This window comes from Odocoileus virginianus, chromosome 2, assembly GCF_023699985.2.
Source record: "Odocoileus virginianus isolate 20LAN1187 ecotype Illinois chromosome 2, Ovbor_1.2, whole genome shotgun sequence".
Classification (NCBI taxonomy): Eukaryota; Metazoa; Chordata; class Mammalia; order Artiodactyla; family Cervidae; genus Odocoileus; species Odocoileus virginianus.
Window position 1 is genome coordinate 90,149,863 of NC_069675.1, and position 18,936 is coordinate 90,168,798.

Sequence of the window (18,936 nt, forward strand, 5' to 3'; positions counted from 1 at the left end):
GGGATTTTCCAGGCAAGAGTACTGGAGTGGGGTGTCATTGCCTTCTCCATCTGGCCTGCACAGTTTCTGCTAAAAAATCTTATGGGGAATCACCCTGTATGTTATTTGCTGCTTTTAATGTATTTTCATTGTATTTAATTTTTCCTAGCATGTTTCCCCATGGATTTATCCTATATAAGACTTTCTGCACTTCCTGGACTTGAGTGACTATTTCCTTTCCCATGTTAGGGAAGTTTTTGACTCTAATTTTCAAATATTTTCTCAGACCGTTTCTCTTCTTCTTATGGAATCCCTACAAATCAAATGCTGCTGTTGCATTTAATGTTGTCACAGAGGTCTCTGAGACTGTCCTCATTTCCTTTCATTCTTTTTTCTTCATTCTGCTCTGCAGCAGTATTTCCACCATTCTATCTTCCAACTCATTTATCCATTCTTCTGCTCAGTTAGTCTGTTATTGATTCCTTCCAGTGTATTTTTCATTTCAGTTATTGCATTATTCATCCGTGATTATTCTTTAGTTCTTCTATGTCCTTGCTATCTTGTTGATCCATGCCTCTATTCTATTTCTGAGATCTTGGATCATCTTTATTATAATACTCTGAATTGTTTTTCAGTTAGATTGTCTATTTCCTCCCTTCATTTACTTGGTCCTCTGGGTTTTTACCTAGCTCCTTCATCTGCAATATTTTTTCTGTTATCTCAATTTGTCTAACTTACTGTGCTTGCAGTCTCCTTTCTGATGGCTGTAGGGTCACAGTTTCTCTTGCTTCTGGTTTCTGTCCTCCAGTGGGTCAGTTTGGTCCAGGAGCTTGTGTAGGCTTCCTGGTGGGAGGGACCAGTGCCTGTGCTCCAGTAGGCAGGGCTGAGTCCTGTCACTCTGATGGTAAGGGTTACATTAGGGGGGTGTGTTTTGGGGTGTCTGTGAGCTTACTATGACTTTAAGCACCCTGTTTGTTGGTGGGTGGGATTGTGTTCCTATCTCGCTGGTTGTTTGGCCTGAGGTATCCAACACTGGAGTCTGCAAAAAATGAGTGGAGCTAAGTCTTGGTATCTAAGCTAACAGCTGTCTCTTCCCTAAGTCTGCCCGCCAAATCCCACTTTTCAGCACCCAGCCTCCCTCCACACCAGCAGACACACAACTCAGGCTGGGGTATGCAGGGTTGCACAGATCTTATTCTGGCCTACCTTCCACAGACTGGTTGCTGGTTCCCCTCCGATCCTCTGAAGTTCCTTCTTTGTCCCAGCTCATTTCCCCAGAGTGAAGGGGTTTCTCTGAGTGTAGGAATGCCTCCTCATCCCTCAGCTCCCTGCCAGGGGTGCTGTTCCCTTCCTATTTCCTCTTTTCTTTCTTTCATCCTATTTGGTTATGTGGGGATTTTTCTTGTGCTTTTAGGTGTCCAGAGACTTCTGCTATTGTTCAGTAGGTACTCTGTGAGAACAGAGAACAGTTCCATTTGCAGATATATTCTTTTTTTTTTTTTTTTAGTTGGAGGCTAATTACTTTACATCATTGCAGTGGTTTTTGTCATACATTGAAATGAATTAGCCATGGATTTACATGTATTCCCCATCCCATTCCCCCCTCCCACCTCCCTCTCCACCCGATCCCTCTGGGTCTTCCCAGTGCACCAGGCCCGAGCACTTGTCTCATGCACCCAACCTGGGCTGGTGATCTGTTTCACCCTAGATAATATACATATTTCAATGCTGTTCTCTTGAAACATCCCACCCTCGCCTTCTCCCAGAGTCCACAAGTCTGTTCTATACATCTGAGTCTCTTTTTCTGTTTTGCATATAGGGTTATCGTTATCATCTTTCTAAAGTCCATATATATGTGTTAGTATACTGTAATGGTCTTTATCTTTCTGGCTTACTTCACTCTGTATAATGGGCTCCAGTTTCATCCATCTCATTAGAACTGATTCAAATGAATTCTTTTCAATGGCTGAGTAATATTCCATGGTGTATATGTACCACAGCTTCCTCATCCATTCGTCTGCTGATGGGCATCTAGGTTGCTTCCATGTCTTGGCTATGATAAACAGTGCTGCGATGAACATTGGGGTGCACGTGTCTCTTTCAGATCTGGTTTCCTTGGTGTGTATGCCCAGAAGTGGGATTGCTGGGTCATATGGCAGTTCTATTTCCAGCTTTTTAAGAAATCTCCACACTGTTTTCCATAGTGGCTGTACTAATTTGCATTCCCACCAACAGTGTAAGAGGGTTCCCTTTTCTCCACACCCTCTCCAGCATTTATTGCTTGTAGACTTTTGGATAGCAGCCATCCTGACTGGTGTATAATGGTACCTCATTGTGGTTTTGATTTGCATTTCTCTGATAGTGAGTGATGTTAAGCATCTTTTCATGTGTTTGTTAGCCATCTGTATGTCTTCCTTGGAGAAATGTCTGTTTAGTTCTTTGGCCCACTTTTGGATTGGGTCATTTATTTTTCTGGAGTTGAGCTGGAGGAGTTGCTTGTATATTTTTGAGATTAATCCTTTGTCTGTTGCTTCGTTTGCTATTATTTTCTCCCAATCTGAGGGCTGTCTTTTCACCTTGCTTATAGTTTCCTTTGTTGTACAAAAGCTTTTAAGTTTCATTAGGTCCCATTTGTTTATTTTTGCTTTTGTTTCTAAAATTCTGGGATGTGGGTCATAGAGGATCCTGCTGTGATTTATGTCGGAGAGTGTTTTGCCTATGTTCTCCTCTAGGAGTTTGATAGTTTCTGGTCTTACAGTTAGATCTTTAATCCATTTTGAGTTTATTTTTGTGTATGGTGTTAGAAAGTGTTCTAGTTTCATTCTTTTACAGGTGGTTGACCAGTTTTCCCAGCACCACTTGTTAAAGAGGTCATCTTTTTTCCATTGTATATCCTTGCCTCCTTTGTCGAAGATAAGGTGACCATAGGTTCGTGGATTTATCTCTGGGCTTTCTATTCTGTTCCATTGATCTATATTTCTGTCTTTGTGCCAGTACCATACTGTCTTGATGACTGTGGCTTTGTAGTAGAGTCTGAAGTCAGGCAGATTGATTCCTCCAGTTCCATTACTCTTTCTCAGGATTACTTTGGCTATTCGAGGTTTTTTGTATTTCCATACAAATTGTGAAATTATTTGTTCTAGTTCTGTGAAAAATACCGTTGGTAGTTTGATAGGGATTGCACTGAATCTATAGATTGCTTTGGGTAGTATAGCCATTTTGACAATATTGATTCTTCCAATCCATGAACACGGTATATTTCTCCATCTGTTTGTGTCCTCTTTGATTTCTTTCATCAGTGTTGTATAGTTTTCTATGTATAGGTCTTTTGTTTCTTTAGGTAGATATACTCCTAAGTATTTTATTCTTTTTGTTGCAATGGTGAATGGTATTGTTTCCTCAATTTCTCTTTCTGTTTTCTCATTGTTAGTGTATAGGAATGCAAGAGATTTCTGTGTGTTAATTTTATATCCTGCAACTTTACTGTCTTCATTGATTAGCTCTAGTAATTTTCTGGTAGAGTCTTTAGGGTTTTCTATGTAGAGGATCATGTCATCTGCAAACAGAGAGAGTTTCACTGCAGATATATTCTTGATGTACTTGTGAGGATAGGTGAATTCCACATCCTCCTATTCTCCCATCTTGATCCCACTCCACCCAAAAATGATTTGAGCACCTCCTCACTTTTGGCACAAAAAGATATTCAGACTCATCTTACACTTTTCACAAGTATAAGAAGAATTAGACATTTCTTCATGGAGTCCCTGCTCCTTTCAGTAGAAAATGGATTTCTGTTCAGTCGCTCAGTTGTGTCTGACTCTTTGTGACCCCACGGACTGTTTTGCAGCATCAGGGTCTTTTCCAATGAGTCAGTTCTTCACATCAGGTGGCCAAAGCATTAGAGCTTCAGCATCAGTCCTTCCAGTGAATATTCAGGACTGATTTCCTTTAGGATGAACTGGTTGGATCTCCTTGCAGTCTAAGGGACTCTCAAGAGTCTTCTCCAACACCACAGTTCAAAAGCATCAATTCTTCAGCACTCAGCTTTCTTTACTGTGCAACTCTCACATCCATAATGACTATTGATGAAACCATAGCTTTGACTAGAAAATGGATTTAGGAACCAAGATTTCAGTATTTGGGTGTATGCTCACTGCTACTTGTGTGTAGTGGGTACTTGTGTGTGCTCACTGATACTCATATATAGTGGAAAATTGGGGGTGCTCACTGCTACTTGTGTCCTGTGGACCCCAGACCCTTTCAGTGGATAGGGGCAAGGAATATCTCTCACACACACACAACCCACAGTACACAGTAGCATCTCCATTTTCTTTATCTATCACATATACTGAAAGCCATGGGTTCACACCAATGACTCTAATTTCAATCCAACACAGGAATAATTCTAGTTTCTTCTCTGTATATATTTTAACTATATTCTAGCCAAAGTGAAAAATGTTGCCTTTATTTCCTTAATATATTGACTTGCTTGTACGTAAGCAATCTTTTATCACTGTCCCTACCTCCCTCTCCATCTAGATATCCTTCTTACTTTGCTCAAATACTGACATCCAGTGCTAGGCCACCAATATCTGCCCCCCTCCCCTGGATCTCCCACCAACAAAAACGCCCTCCTTACCCCAGGGTCCATCACCCCAGTGCTGGGCCATTGCTGCTGTCCTCTTTCCTATGTGCCTCCTCTAGATCCCACAGAAGTTCTGTGATCTGGTGCCCAAATAAAGCCAAGGCACTGTCACCACTGTCCCACATAAATAACTGCCTCATTGCTTAGCCTCCAACACCCTCAAACAGACTGCTCACTCTCTCTCTGGATCAGACACCCTCCTCACCCTCTGCCATCGCTTCTGCAGGGATGTCATCATTGCCTTATTCAGGGCCTGATAATCACTGTGTGTCAGTGACTCAAACAGACACCCTCATGATGTAGCTTAGACTCTGTCCTCCATGCTGAGCCATCATGGTCACTCCCCATGCCCTTAATTGAAGCCTACCTACCCTGTACAACTTTCTCAATGACTTCTGGACTTGGGGAAGAGTTGTTGTTTTGTTTTTTTTTAAAATGAAAGCTCTTTCCACCTGTTCTAATCTGATAAGCCACACCCTGCAAATAATCAAGCCAGCTACAAGCAGACTACCTATCTTCTATGTCATAATTTCTTTAATCAGAAGAAATTCAATAAACAGAGTCTTTTGTATAAGGGAAACAGACTCTGCTAGAACAGATCACTGATCTCAGTTTCCAACATTCCAAGAGGCAGGGACCTTAACTGGGGCAAAGGCCCAGAGGACTGGTACACCAGTTTTACAGAGTAATAATCCTATCTCCCCTATGCATAGTTTGTACCCACCTAATATTTCCTGTATCCCAAGACATGTTTTTAAAAGTCTAGTAAGTTGTTTTTTTTTTTTTTAATGACTGGAGCTTATATATGGTGGGGAAAAAAATGTGAGTTAAGTTCCAATTGTAAGACTGTTAAGAGCCTACATGTTATACAATTCTATTTACTAAAGACATTTTTCAGTTTTAAATGGAAAAAAAAAAAAAAAACCAACAAATGTCTGACAAAAGTGAACCATGAACTGGAAATCAATGAACAGATCCAGGATGGCCTCAACTCATTCATCAAAGAGTAAACCACTTCTTTTATGACGGAATTCCCTGATACCTAAAGCATTCTTTCAGAATGAGTACAGTGATCCAGGGAGCCATTTCTATTAGTTATTTCTTCCATTTACTGTGGCCTCTGGAATACACTTTCCAATGAGTAAATCTAACTTAAAGATTTATCCATTATTCACACAATTTCTACCTTTTCTTCAAAAAATAGCATTTCCCAAAGTGTGTTCCAGGAAACACTGGTATCTCAGAATGTTGTTAATATTTGTCAAGGAATTAAAAGGTATGGGGCCAAATAAGTTGTGAATTTCTGGGTAATTTCTGGTAATTTCTCCACTGGAGGACTTTTCAGATTCTATGTTACAAGAATTTTAAGGAAACAGAAATGAGGCACAGCTTCCCCTTTCCCTAACTCCAGTATTACTCACCTATGGTACTCTTTTTGAATGGAGCATTTTTTAGAACTAATGTTCTGTAGACAATATGATGGGAAAAACTCTAACATTTAATAATAATGGATCTCTTTAATTAAAACTCTTAGACCATTTACAAGAAAGGAAACTATAAGAAGCTAGATATATAGACAAATATTCAACTAACTAATAATCAAAGAAAGGAAATTAAAACAATGAGAACTGTTCACTTGTCAAGGACACAATGAAGTCATCAAAAGCCAGTGATGCGAGTGTGGTAACTCAGGCACTCCTGTAGTTTGCCAGTAAACGGTATTTTTTACCCTTTACTGGCAAAATACAGGAGTACGATTCTTCTGGAAAGAAGCTTGGCAAATACTTTAAAATGTTTATGTCTACTAACCTTCAAATGGCCCATCTGAGATCCTCCTTTTAAGGAAACACTCCAAAATGAAGAAAATGTTTTATGTTCAAAGATGTTAATGGCTATACTTATAGTAGTGAAAAAAAAAATCCCAAATAATGAAAATTCCTAATAACAGAGAAATGTCTCAGTAAACCAAGGTACATGATACATGATATGCAGCCATGGAAAAGATTTACAGTGTTTTTATTATCATGGAATAAATGCTTCCATTATTGTGGTACCTAAAACTGTCGGTTTCAAAAGCCTAAATACAGTTCCAGTTGCCTCTTGACACCCACGGAAGATACTTCAGCATGTCACTTCTTCCAAAAGTACAGTGAGGTACAGCTGAACTTTTAAAGTGATTTTCAGACCCTTAAAAAAATTACTGTAAAACACAAGAAAGCCCTACTGAAATGGGACTGGGACACTGGGTTAGGTCACTTGCCAGTTAAGAGTTTTATTGACAAACCCTAACAATTCAAATTTGTGCCTCAGAGAAATTATTACTTAATACATATCATGAATTTTCAGAGCTGTTTGGGAATATGAGATGGTGAATATTAACTCTGAATGCTAATGGCCTATTTATTATGTATTTAATTCAAAAAGTAAAGGAAGAAAACATCCCAAAATGCTAGCAATATTTATTTGAAGTTGGGGGAAAGGTAGGGAGACATACTAGAAGTGACTTTCTTTTCCTTCTTACTGCTTTCTGAATTTCCCAAACTTTCTATAATGGGAATGTGTTACTTTTTCAGTAAATGTTTTAGTGAAATACACAGCACTATTATTTTTATAATCATAAAAGTTAAAGTTTACTTATTAAACAGAGTAAAATAGAAGGTAAATACCTGTCCTTTTGTCGTGTAATCTGCCAAGATGTTAAGTAGCTTATAAAATACTTCGAACCAGGGGAGATAGCTGAGGGAAGAAGAAGAAACACACGAACTATTAGTGCACAGGTCAAAAACATTAATCAGGAGCTAATTCAAGACAGTACATTTCAGTTTCTCTTTATATCCTGAAGAGCCTTCCTGTTGTAGGCTGTGCTAGAAATGCAGACTGGTAAAATGCTAATTATTTCTGAGATTTAAAAAAATTGCCTGTGTAAGGCAGAGGATTGAATGTCCATTATAAATTATTCTCATGCCTCAGAGCTAGAACAGGTTCATAAAGAAGAAATTCAAAGTAGACTCTGCAATCAGGAACCATCTCTGAAGAGCCCCCCAGGCTCCTCCTACCACACCCACCCCTTCCAGGAAAGCTTCAAGTTTCTCATGATTGGATACACATAACCACACATACACTCACATACAGATACATACACAGCACTTTCACCATTGCCGTGTGCAAGTGTCCCAAAGGCCCCAAGAGCCTGAAACCATTCATCAAACTTTCCATTATAATACAGCCTTCTCTGTACTTGTTGCAGCAAGAGCTCTGACTCTCTGCCCTCCAGCAGGGCCTGACCATCATGTCCCTTAATTCTGATGAGAGCCTGGTCCTGACCTTAGTCCATCCTCTGTGTGGCTCACAGAGTGGTCTACAATGTGAGTATAAGTGGCCCGTTGGATTAAATTCCTGCAGTGGTGCCCCATCACTGCAGGACTTCTGAGGACAGCATTCAAGGCTCTTTGGTCAGGTCCTTGACCATCCTTCCAGTTGTCCCCACTTTGCACCCCCATATACACACTCCTCTCATTGCAGTCGTACTCTGAGGAATGTCCAGGCGTTCTCAAGCCTGCCCGAGTCTGTGCTGCATACACTTGGCACTGTTCTCCCTCTGACCTTCATGATCTACTCTAGCTGACTTCTGCTCATCCTCCTAATAGTTCCCCACTGCTGCCCTGTCCCTGACTCTCAAGCCCAAATTCCCCCTTTTTCTGTACTCCCCTGTCACATGCAAACTATCGTTATAACAATCCACACACCATGTGGCACTCCAATGGCGTATCTGTCTTCCCAACAGATTAAACATGACAATAAGAAAGGATTCACATCCTTCTTTACTATGTCTTCCCAGGGCCAAGCACAGAGCCTGGCAGACCCTCAGTGCTCAGTGTCGATGGAACAAACAAAATCAGCAGAGGTGTATTAATGCTACAGAATTATTGCTGAAACAAATTCCTATTCCCAAGAAGTTTTTTCACTTAAAACATCAATGGCTTTGTTCTCCATAGGAAACTTTTCCAAAATGACATCAAACAGTCATGTGGGAAGAGTATCCTATCAAGCGCTTGCCGTCATGCTCACATCTGCCCTGCTGCGCTCATAGTGTCCATTACCAATAGAGTGGAGGACTGACTCCATCCCACCAGGCAGAAGGAAATCAGCGCCCCGGACAGATTACCAGCTGTACTGCTGAGGGTAATAAATGAAGTGAGAGCGAATAGAGAGGACAGATAAAGCGCACAGCTCTCTGTCATTAATGTCTGTCTGAAGCCAGCACATGCTACTGTAAAACTTAAGTAGCTTATCAAAATATACCGATAAGCAACTTAACTTTTCACTTCTCTGACAGTATTATCACTTATGTTAATATGCTTCAATCAGCTCTGGCAACTGCATATTGATTATTATAGAGCAAATGACTGCTGCCACTTTACACAGCATTTACTTTGGCAGAGTAATGTAAACATTCAAGAGGGATTAGGGAGGAGATAAGTTTCCCTCTTCCTATTCTGTTAAATAAACTTCTGCTGAGTTAAAAGCCATTACAGAATGAACAATAAATCCCCTCAGAAAAAAACTCCTGCCCAGATTAGAAGACTCTCAGTAAACAAACTCAACCAAGGATTACAAATATCTTTTTTTTTTCCCTGAAAGAAAAAAATACCACTAGTTAAATCCACGGGAAGGGGTCGGGGGGAAGCGAGAAGAGAAAATAATTTCTTGTAAGGATACCATGGTTTCAAGTAAATGAGAGCAAAGTTGCAGTCATTTTAGAAAGACTTGAAGCGACTTGGGACAGTCCCTTCTGTCTGATAATTTAGGACTTCTCTGATAATTTAGGACTGTGGTGCACAGGAAGCAGTTCTGATCACTAGGTTCAAGTGACTAACATAGTTTGTGAGGATGCAGGAGGGTGACGTGCTACAGTCGCCTGGCCCACAGCCGACTGTGCCCAGGATCTCACACTCAACCTAGACCCCACCAAATCGATTCTTTTTGGCTACACTAAACAGAACCCTCAGCCATGGGAGGTTTTGCAGTTACCCTGGAAATCAGCCATCTCTCCCTCTCTTCAGCCTGACCGGACACAACTGTTCCCCACATGTTGTCCCCTGTGCACTGACAGATGAGTATCTAGTGATGGCAGTGTTAAGGTCTTGAAACCAAAACCCAGCTGTCTTCTTCTTCAAAGGACCCCTCTTTCCCCTGTTGGGAGGCCAGGGTTCACAGCTGAACTCTATCCAGTGGTGCTTCCTGTACTGCTTCATTAGTGCCGACACAACAGCTTCGAGCTGCCGGCAAGGGTGCAGGTGAGGATATGGAGACCCTCGGCCCCATTTTGTGCTCGTCTGTCAGCACGAAGTAAACACACTTCCCATCCAGAGATGGGAAACAAACACTCCACTGTGCTGCTCCTCCCTGGATAGCTAACAGACTTCCAAACATCACAGGGCTTGCTCAACTTGCTCCCCTCATGCAACTGCTCAAGTTTGCAATGCAGAGCATCACCATGTGTTGGGCTCAGTTCAAGGCTGGGACCAAAAATCCCAAAGAGTCCCTGCATTCAAGGAGACCATGGTCCTTTGTGGGAAAAAGAGATAATAATAACAAGGCGTAATAGTTTAGGTGGGGGTGCTGTATCTCTTTCCCAAGTGCTTTATTTAGCCTAGGCTTTTGGGTCCAATTATTAAATTACAAGGGAATGTTAAAACAACAACAACAACAAAAAGTCTCTCAGTCATATCTGACTCTTTGTGACCCCATAAGTAGACCAAGTAGAGTATACAGAATAATGACATGAGTTGAGAAAGTAAAAAATTTAAACCATGGTTATAGGGGAGGGCACAAAATGGAGAGAATAGCTAGTTGCATCTGTTGGTAGGAGTCAATATGCATCACACAGAAAAGGTTGGGCTTCAGCTAAGTCTTGAAAGAAGCTGTTCTCAGTGTATGGGAAGAAGGTTGGAAGGGGTGGAGATAAACAGCACGGGAAAAACGCACGAGCAATGGCTTGCCAGCACAAACCTGGGCCTGACTTGAGAACTGTGTGCAGCTGGAATAGCTAGAGAGAAGGGTGTGCAGGCTGAAAGATGAGGCAGTGTGCAGAAGGGTCAGGCTCTGGAGGGGCTCTCATGTCAAACCCATGGGCCTCTCTTTTATTCTTTAATCGGTGGGGATCCATAGGGCCAGTTAAAGACAAGAAACATTTTGAAGATGAGTATTTAGAGCCAGGCAGAAAGTGCTTATTTCCCACTCAGCATAGCCCAATGGATCATCTAAGCCCTACCAGAGCCAGTCCACTTTGCTACCCTAAAGAGAAAACCTTAGATAATACAATCTGGTAATACACATAATTTGAAAAAGATCAACAAAAAGATCAACATAAATAGAGCTCTGAAAAAAATGAAAATTTTTTTTTTATAATAAAAGGTTTAATATTTAAACACTCAGGCACCATTATATTAGGAGATAAAATGAAATAGTTCCTCCTTGAGGGGCTCATGGCAGATGTGCAGCTGCTTGTGTTTAGAATGATGAGTTTAAGGCTAAGAAGACTGACATGCAATATGGTCTTTCAGTTTTTCTTGGTGATTTCCACTTGCCTGAGAAGCTCTTAAAACTCCAGCATGGGTACTCTAAGGGAGGTATCCCTTCTTTTCTTATTTCCCATCAGCAGATTTTTGTCACCCAGGATTCACTGGATGACAAAACATCCCTTGGCTAAGGCTATTTGGCAATCGGTTTTTAAAGCTTTCATATTAACCACCCCCACCCTCAAAATTGAAAGCAGCAGAGCACGTGCGAAAACACAGACTCGAGTCACCTCTGCATGAACCTCAGTAGTAACTGTGACACCTCAGGGCAGGGGTCTCTCAAAGACTCTGTTTCCTCTTCTATAAAAAGACATATACCACCTAACGAATGTAACTGATGTACACAAGAGACATCCAACCTGGGGCCTGGAATACTCTTCCTGTCCCTCTCTGCCTAACATTCTTAGTGTCTGCTACAGAGGCTCCTCCAGGACTCTCTACACCTCATGCCCTGCAGCCACCAGAGCAGACAGCAAAGTACAAGCTGTTATTAAGAGGAAAATACTCACAAATGATATGACCACTTAAACCAGTAAGTCCCCACTCAGCCCTTCAAGTCTGACTAGCATCTCTATCTATCCCACTGTTAGTGTCTTGGACGGTCCAACATCTACAAGAAAATGCAAATAAAACTACAACCTCTGCAAACAATGCAGAATTTCATGAAGCCCTTGTTAAGATGCAGGACACCTGCTCGGAGTCAAGGCAAAGTGACTGACAAATGAAGACCTGGCAGCATCAGACCAGGAAACAAGGGACGAGAGAAAAGTCAAGAAAAACAAGGATGGTGGCACAAAAATCACATCAAAAGAAAATGAATTCAGTATCAAAGGGTTAAGACAGGCTTTGGGAAAACTGATGACATCTTCAAATACTTTTGGAAAAATGACTCCTTTTATGATTATGCTATGAAAGTCAACTATGATGTATTATTATGTCTGAAAAATCAAAAAACCTCCCCAAAAAGCCCACTTGACTCATTATTCTAAGATTTAATGTGTTGTTAGAATAAAAGCTAGATTTTGTCCAAATGAATTTATTTTCAAAGTTTATTTCTTTTTTTTTTCTAGATAAAATTTTAAAATAAATCTCCCTTCATTTTTACTATAAAGTTTTGGTTCCACTGAAATAGGTGCATTTTAGTCCCAGAGTATGAGGCCCTCCTGGGCTTATCCTACATGAAGACTCACCTTAGTTCTTGATTAGTGTCAACTCCATGAGAACAAAGATCAAGACTGTTTAGTGTTTAATCTCTAATATGTGCTTAGCATGTGTTAAACATCCACTAGGTCAGAACTTCCCTTGACACATGTAACTCATCCCTATAGTTTCTACTAAGGCCATTACCACTACAGCCAGAGAGTAACAGTTAACCAACTCTTATTGGAAAGTGGGGCTTCAAATTTACGAGGTGGGATTTTGTTTAGAAAAATGCTCCAGAAACAAAAACTATTGCTATCAGTGGACTGCTGGAGTCTGTGACAAATAATTAAAATTGAGTGAGCACATATTCCAAGCAGATCAAGAAGTACCCACAAACTTAAGATTTCTTACTCCTTGTCCTTCAACATAAGTAAATCCCACTATCCACTTTTTTTTTTTTTTTTTTACTTCAAGTACTATGAGAAAATGTCACAAACTAAACTGGTTATTGCAGTTTGATAACCCAATTTTTCAAACACAGGTGAACCTCTAAAACTGCCCAGGTATCCTCTGATTTGTTAGTGTATCAGGCCCCAAGTTTCTCCGAGTTTGCTCTAAACTTGCTCTTTTTCCCATCTCTAATCCATTTCTCCTGCTCTTCAAAAGATACTCTTCTATTGAACCTTACTGAAGAGAAAAGCTCTAACATGAGTTTTCCTCCCTCCCATTCCTACACCTCTCATGCCCTCCCCTTACCGTTCCAACTGGAGGCAGAAAGTGGGAAGACTCTAGACTTCAACCATACTGCCTTCTATAAGACCTATCTTCTCCCTCGTTACACTCAGTCGACAAGGATTCCCATCTTTAAACCCAACAAAAACCACCCATATGTGCAGTTTTCACACATACAGTTCTCAAACTACAGCTTTAGCACCAAGGTGCACACATGTTCCTCCCTATGAGAAAAATATCCACATTCTCCTGAGCTAACTGCACAAGCTTCACTGAATATTTTCTGGAATTTAAAATGGAGGTGACATTTACAGTTCAAACATCACACATTTCCAGATCGTTCACTTTTCAAATATTGTGGTCAGTCATCCACGAAACCACATATACCTCTGTATTTCTTAAGAGCCGTCTGATGTATGGCTGGCACTCTGCAAGGTGCATGAGTAATGAGACCCAGGGCCCAGCATTCGGGGAGCTCACTATCTCATGAAGGAAGCAGACACACTGGCATTCTAGAAAGTTTTCCCATGGAAAAAGACAGTTTACTGATCAATTTTACACAGATTGCTAAGCCAGGATATCCACCTATTCTGTCACTAGCTGTGGCCTGGACCGTTTCTCCTCCCCAGCATGTGAAATGGGGATATCTACCTTACATGGCAATTGTGAGGGGAAAACATACCCATCCACCACTAAGCCTGAAACAGACTGAACAATGATTTTCCCTGATGAAATCATACTCTTTTGCCATTAAGATCAAAAGTTGGAATAACCTAAATAAGAAAAAACAAACAAATAAACTCAATCCCCTTTGAGAGATTAGAGATAGTCTCACTCAATCTGAGCATTCTACTTTGCTCACAGTTGCTAATCTCAAATTGTAAATTTATTATGGTTTCCAGTTAAGCTCCAGAATCTCTGATTTATGTCCATAATTAACATCCCATTGTGATATCTATTATATCTATGCAGGAAAATGTATGTACTGAATGAGCAGAAATATTAATTTGCATTAAAAAAAAAAAGCTGCCATAAAACATCTGTGCTTATACGAAGCTACCCAAACATACACTTGGATTTGATTTTGGAAAAAAGACTCTTTTCTCTCTTGATGGGTATTCAATAATTGTTGCTTTTAGAGAGCGGATCTGTCGTCTTCTTTTCTATGACAGCATTACTATGATTGAGGGAGATTGCTCAGGAGGAAAGCAAGGAGGCACTTTTCTGTTATCACCGGTGAAGTGTTGGTAACAGAAGATCTGTAGAGTAATGACACCTGCACTGACAATTCACTGTAATTCTCAGATATTTTCCATTGAGCCCAGAGAGGGTGAGCACAGAGGCCTTTCATCATTTTCCTAAGAGAGTTTATGATGCAGCCCACTCCTGTATTCACACACCTGCAAGTTTTTTTTCCCATTCAGAGCATCTTATTTTATGGTTTAAATTACTACTGTAATATAATGTAATGGGTTAGTGAGGGTCTAACCATGGCCCACCTTACAGAAGCTTTCATAGACGAAAGGAGAAACACATTGTCCCTGTTTGGGGGAGAAACACACACACACACACACACACACACACACACACACACACACACACACACAACAAAAGGAAGAAATGGCTACACAAGAAGTCTTGTCCTACTTTCAGTAGTAAACAACAAAATTAATTATCCCACTGAGACAACATTTGATATTATTCACATTTTAGAGCTTGGAAGAAGAAGCTAATGAGGAAAGGGGGAAATTTATCAAGTGTTAGGTGCTTTGACATATTCTTTACAACAATTCTATGAGATAAATTATCATTCCATTTCACAGAGGAGAAAACTGAGTCTCAGGGAAGCAAAGTGATTTACCTAGGACAGTACAGCTACTAAAAGCACAGCTCAGACATAAGACTAGTCCAACATGATTTCTATTCTACTCCATACAACACAATATTAGTTGTACAACCTGATCAACTGCAATAGTCAATCCTGAGATTAGGATTTAAAATCCTTACCGTGCAGTTCTTACTGTAATACCCTGATAAAATGAAAGCTTGCCTCCAAAGGCCCCTCGGCTCGAAGCATTCTGAGCAATTCAACTCTGGCTGCCTCCCAACAATTCAGCATGTTTTCTTACTTTGCCAGCTCCAGGGACACTAGTCATGTGTCAGCTCTTTACTGCTTTAGGAATTAGTGTACATGTTACATTCAGAAACACAAATATAAATGGCTCAATTTAAAATGTTTTAATCAAGCATGACAAAAGATATATTTTAAGCTTCCAGTGCCTCGTGTCAAAAACCAATGCCTTTGTGTCAAAAACACACCTTAAAGGTGTGTTTTTTTAAGAAATTACTTCGAGAAACAATGGCCTGTGTCATAGATTCTTAGACTGTTGCCTTTTTAAAAATTTAAAGCATAAAGCTTTAAATGTATGCTTATGGTGACAATTAAGGAAATGCTAGATTAGACAGGGCATCAGTTTTCCACAAATAGCACTTAAGTTCATTTCCACCCCAGATCTCTGCTTGAATGTTGTATCATTCAGTCACAAATCTCTCTATAAAAGTGTCTGTCTCTTAAAACCATTTATGCTCTATGCTTCAGTGTCTTTCCTTGGCAACTTTCCCCATATGCTTAACTTCTTTCAGGAAAGCAGTTCTGTCTCAATTCACAGGACAGCAAACCAATCAACACAAGCAGGCAGGCAGGTAAAGAAAGGAAGGGAGACAGGCACACAAAGAAAAAGTAGGATATAGATGTAGCTGGTCCAATAAACATAATGTTTTAGAAGGCAGAGAGTTTCAGACCAAAAGAAAACTAACCAACCACCTACCCCCAAGCAATCAGAGAGCCCTGAACTTGAATTTATAACCCAAACACCCTGTACCATATGCAACTTGAGACACACAACTGGTAGCACTACTGGGGATTTATGACTTATGACTTGTTCATATTTAATTTGTAACCAAACACTTCCCCTTCCTCTTAGCTACCTCAGAACTCTTGATTAACTCTTGTTTTCACAGGTCAGAGGTTAAATAAAGGAAGGGAAGCATTCTGGGGTGAGATTGCCCAGAGCACCACATCCAAGAGTGACCTGTGCAAGGAGCATTAAAATAAGTGATAAGACTAGAGATTGTTCAAGACAGCTGATGTTCAAAGCCTCCTTTGGGTACAAGGCAGGATCTTGCAACTAGAGAGCTGGCCAAAAAGGCAGACAGGAAACTGCTCTCAAGTTACCTTTTGTGACTGAGCAACTCTCTTACCAAGAGGTTTCTCCCAAAATGTTTTTGGAAATGAGACTGAGGTTTTAAGTGAAGGTAAAACAGAATTTGTATAAGCCAAATAGCTCTTCTCCTCACTTTGTTCTGCCAGATGCATCTGTCCTGCCCATCAGAGTCTCCTACTCCAAAGAAAATCTCTATGGCCAGCTCATCTTTTTTTTTTTGCAGACCTAGGCTAGCATGAGAGAAGCAAATTTCTTGTACACACAGAGGCATAGCTACCCTGCTGAACAGGATATAATCTGTCCAACTGAAAGACCCATCTTGTTCCAAGTACCTATACTGGTGTGCCATTCATCATGCACCAAACAGATCAAAATAGTAATAGCAGAGACAATCATTTATTCTGGAATACCAATTTACGCTCATTTGTTTTATGGCTAGCTCTCATTTATTCATTCGTCTCTTCATCCCTTCCTTCCTTCCTTCATTCATTGCCTAATATAAGCCATGCACTGGATTAAGAGTTGACTAAGGCATAGCTTCCACTAAAGCAAGTCATTGATTTAAATTTGTGTGTGAAACCACTATGGAATTAGGAATGATCTGACAGAGGCAACATAACAAAGTTTGGAAAATGTGGGAAGTAACGGCTAAGTCACCCTGCAAGGAGCAGGTATATGTTTTCTCTGCACTATATTCATACAGCAGAGCCAGAGCCTGGAGCAGGCAGTTTCCTCAGCAGAGTCCTTCAACAGGATGGAGGAACCCAATCCTGAGCAACATGAGAACGTAGGCATCCACTACAAAGTGATCAGAGTTGAAATATAAAATGCCATTAGTCACTCTCTGTTGTTTCCCTGACAAAATACCCTACTTATTTTTAAAACATTTTTGTGCTTATGGCTTATTGCTTTATTATAATCCAGGGGAAGGAATCTGTAATGCTACAGAAGCTTAAAGCTGGAGTCATTAAACTCTCTTAAACTGTGATAACTTAGAGGAAGGTCAAGTATCTGGTTAAACAAGTCATAAGTCATCAGTCCCCAGCAGCACCACCAGTTGTGTGTCTCCCTCAAAAGAAACCCTAAATACTAATCTTTAGAGACAGGGAGCTCAGCCAGCAATCCTGGCAGGAACAGGTTTCTTTGACATAAATTCTAAAACTCATATAGTATGAAAGAGAGCAGGAAAATTGTCTTTCAGTGAATAACTGTTAAAAGCAGAATATGAAGGTCAGAAAATGTATCCATGAATTATTTTTACTTTATTTCCACCAGCATTAAATTCTGTAACCATTTTTGGTGCTTTATTTTAAATGGAGGTTCTGTATGTCTATAATAGTGAAACATATGTACACACATCTAAATATGTGCTAAAAGAATGGTTAAATAAATCATGATATATCCAGGCAATAGAACATTAGGGTTTAGAATATTTTTAGAAATACTGTAGGAAAATGCCTATGAAATAATAGATAGTTGATTCAATTGTGCAGGCCCATTTATACATGAATTTTTTTTGATAAATGCAATACCTGTATTTTCATTTTACAGATCTTTAAGTAACTGTGGGGAAAAGTTTGTGTTTGATTACTGATCACAATATGTGGAATCAAAAGAACTATGGTCTGAATCTTGCTTCTATCCAAGCTGTTTCAGCTTCCTGCCCTTAGGGGAGTCATTTATGGACTCTTTTGCTTTTGAGGCAGGGATAGCAGTATGTGGATTTTCAACTTGTGATGGGGGCTGCACCTCTAACTCCATGCTTTCAAGGGTCAACTTTAGATTGAAAAGAAGTAATATTTACAAACTACATATCATATGCAATCATATACACTCATAGAAAGACTAGAAGATGAAAAATTAATGGTTATCTCTAGGTAGTGGGATTACAGATAACTTTGTTTCATTAATCATCCTTCTCTGCATTTTCTATGACTTATCTACTGAGCATGCAGTACCTTAAAAATTTGATAAAGGTTTTTTTGTGTGTTTTAAGTACTTTATCTTATTCATAATTGTAAATACTTGGAACCAGGCTAATGTACAGTAATTCACAAATTATGGACTATCAATATAATGGAATACCTTTTAAAACTTTCAAGTGTAAGATTTATTTTGTTTTAAAGTTTGATGCTATTAGAAAAAAATTATTTTAGAGTCACAAACTTATAAGCATAAAATTTTATTTTTACTTGTTTTTTATTGATGTATAATTAAAGTACAATATAGGTTCCAGGTGTATGATATAGTGATTCACATTTTTTTGAGGTTATGCTCCATCTATAGTTATGATGAAGTGTTGGCTTTATCCCCTATGTTGTACAAATATATCCTTGCAGTTTATTTTGTACATAATAGTATGCAGCACTTAACCTCCTACCCCTATATTGCCCCTCCCCCCTTGGAATATTATATATTCATTAAAATCAGACTATAGAAAAATAATTCAACATATAAAAACATTAACAATATATTTAAATATAAAAGCAGGCTCTATAATATGTACAAAAGATTTTTCATTTTGTGTGTTTTCCTGTATTTTCCAAGCTTTCTACAATAAGTATGTATTACTTTTATTTACTTTAAAAATATTTTAAAAGGCACATGTGTGATTCCTCCCTGCCTACCAACT

At 39.6% G+C, this 18,936-nt stretch overlaps 1 protein-coding gene across 11 annotated transcripts in view; it reads right to left on the reverse strand.

Moving 5' to 3' along the window:
* Positions 1-18,936, reverse strand: part of DENND1A (DENN domain containing 1A) — a 527,524-nt gene that overhangs the window by 268,902 nt on the left and 239,686 nt on the right. For all 11 annotated transcript variants that reach the window (XM_070452577.1, XM_070452573.1, XM_020872163.2 and 8 more), the window contains one exon: positions 7,291-7,360. In XM_070452577.1, coding sequence (XP_070308678.1) covers positions 7,291-7,360 — 70 coding nt within the window. The remainder of the gene's footprint in view (positions 1-7,290; positions 7,361-18,936) is intronic.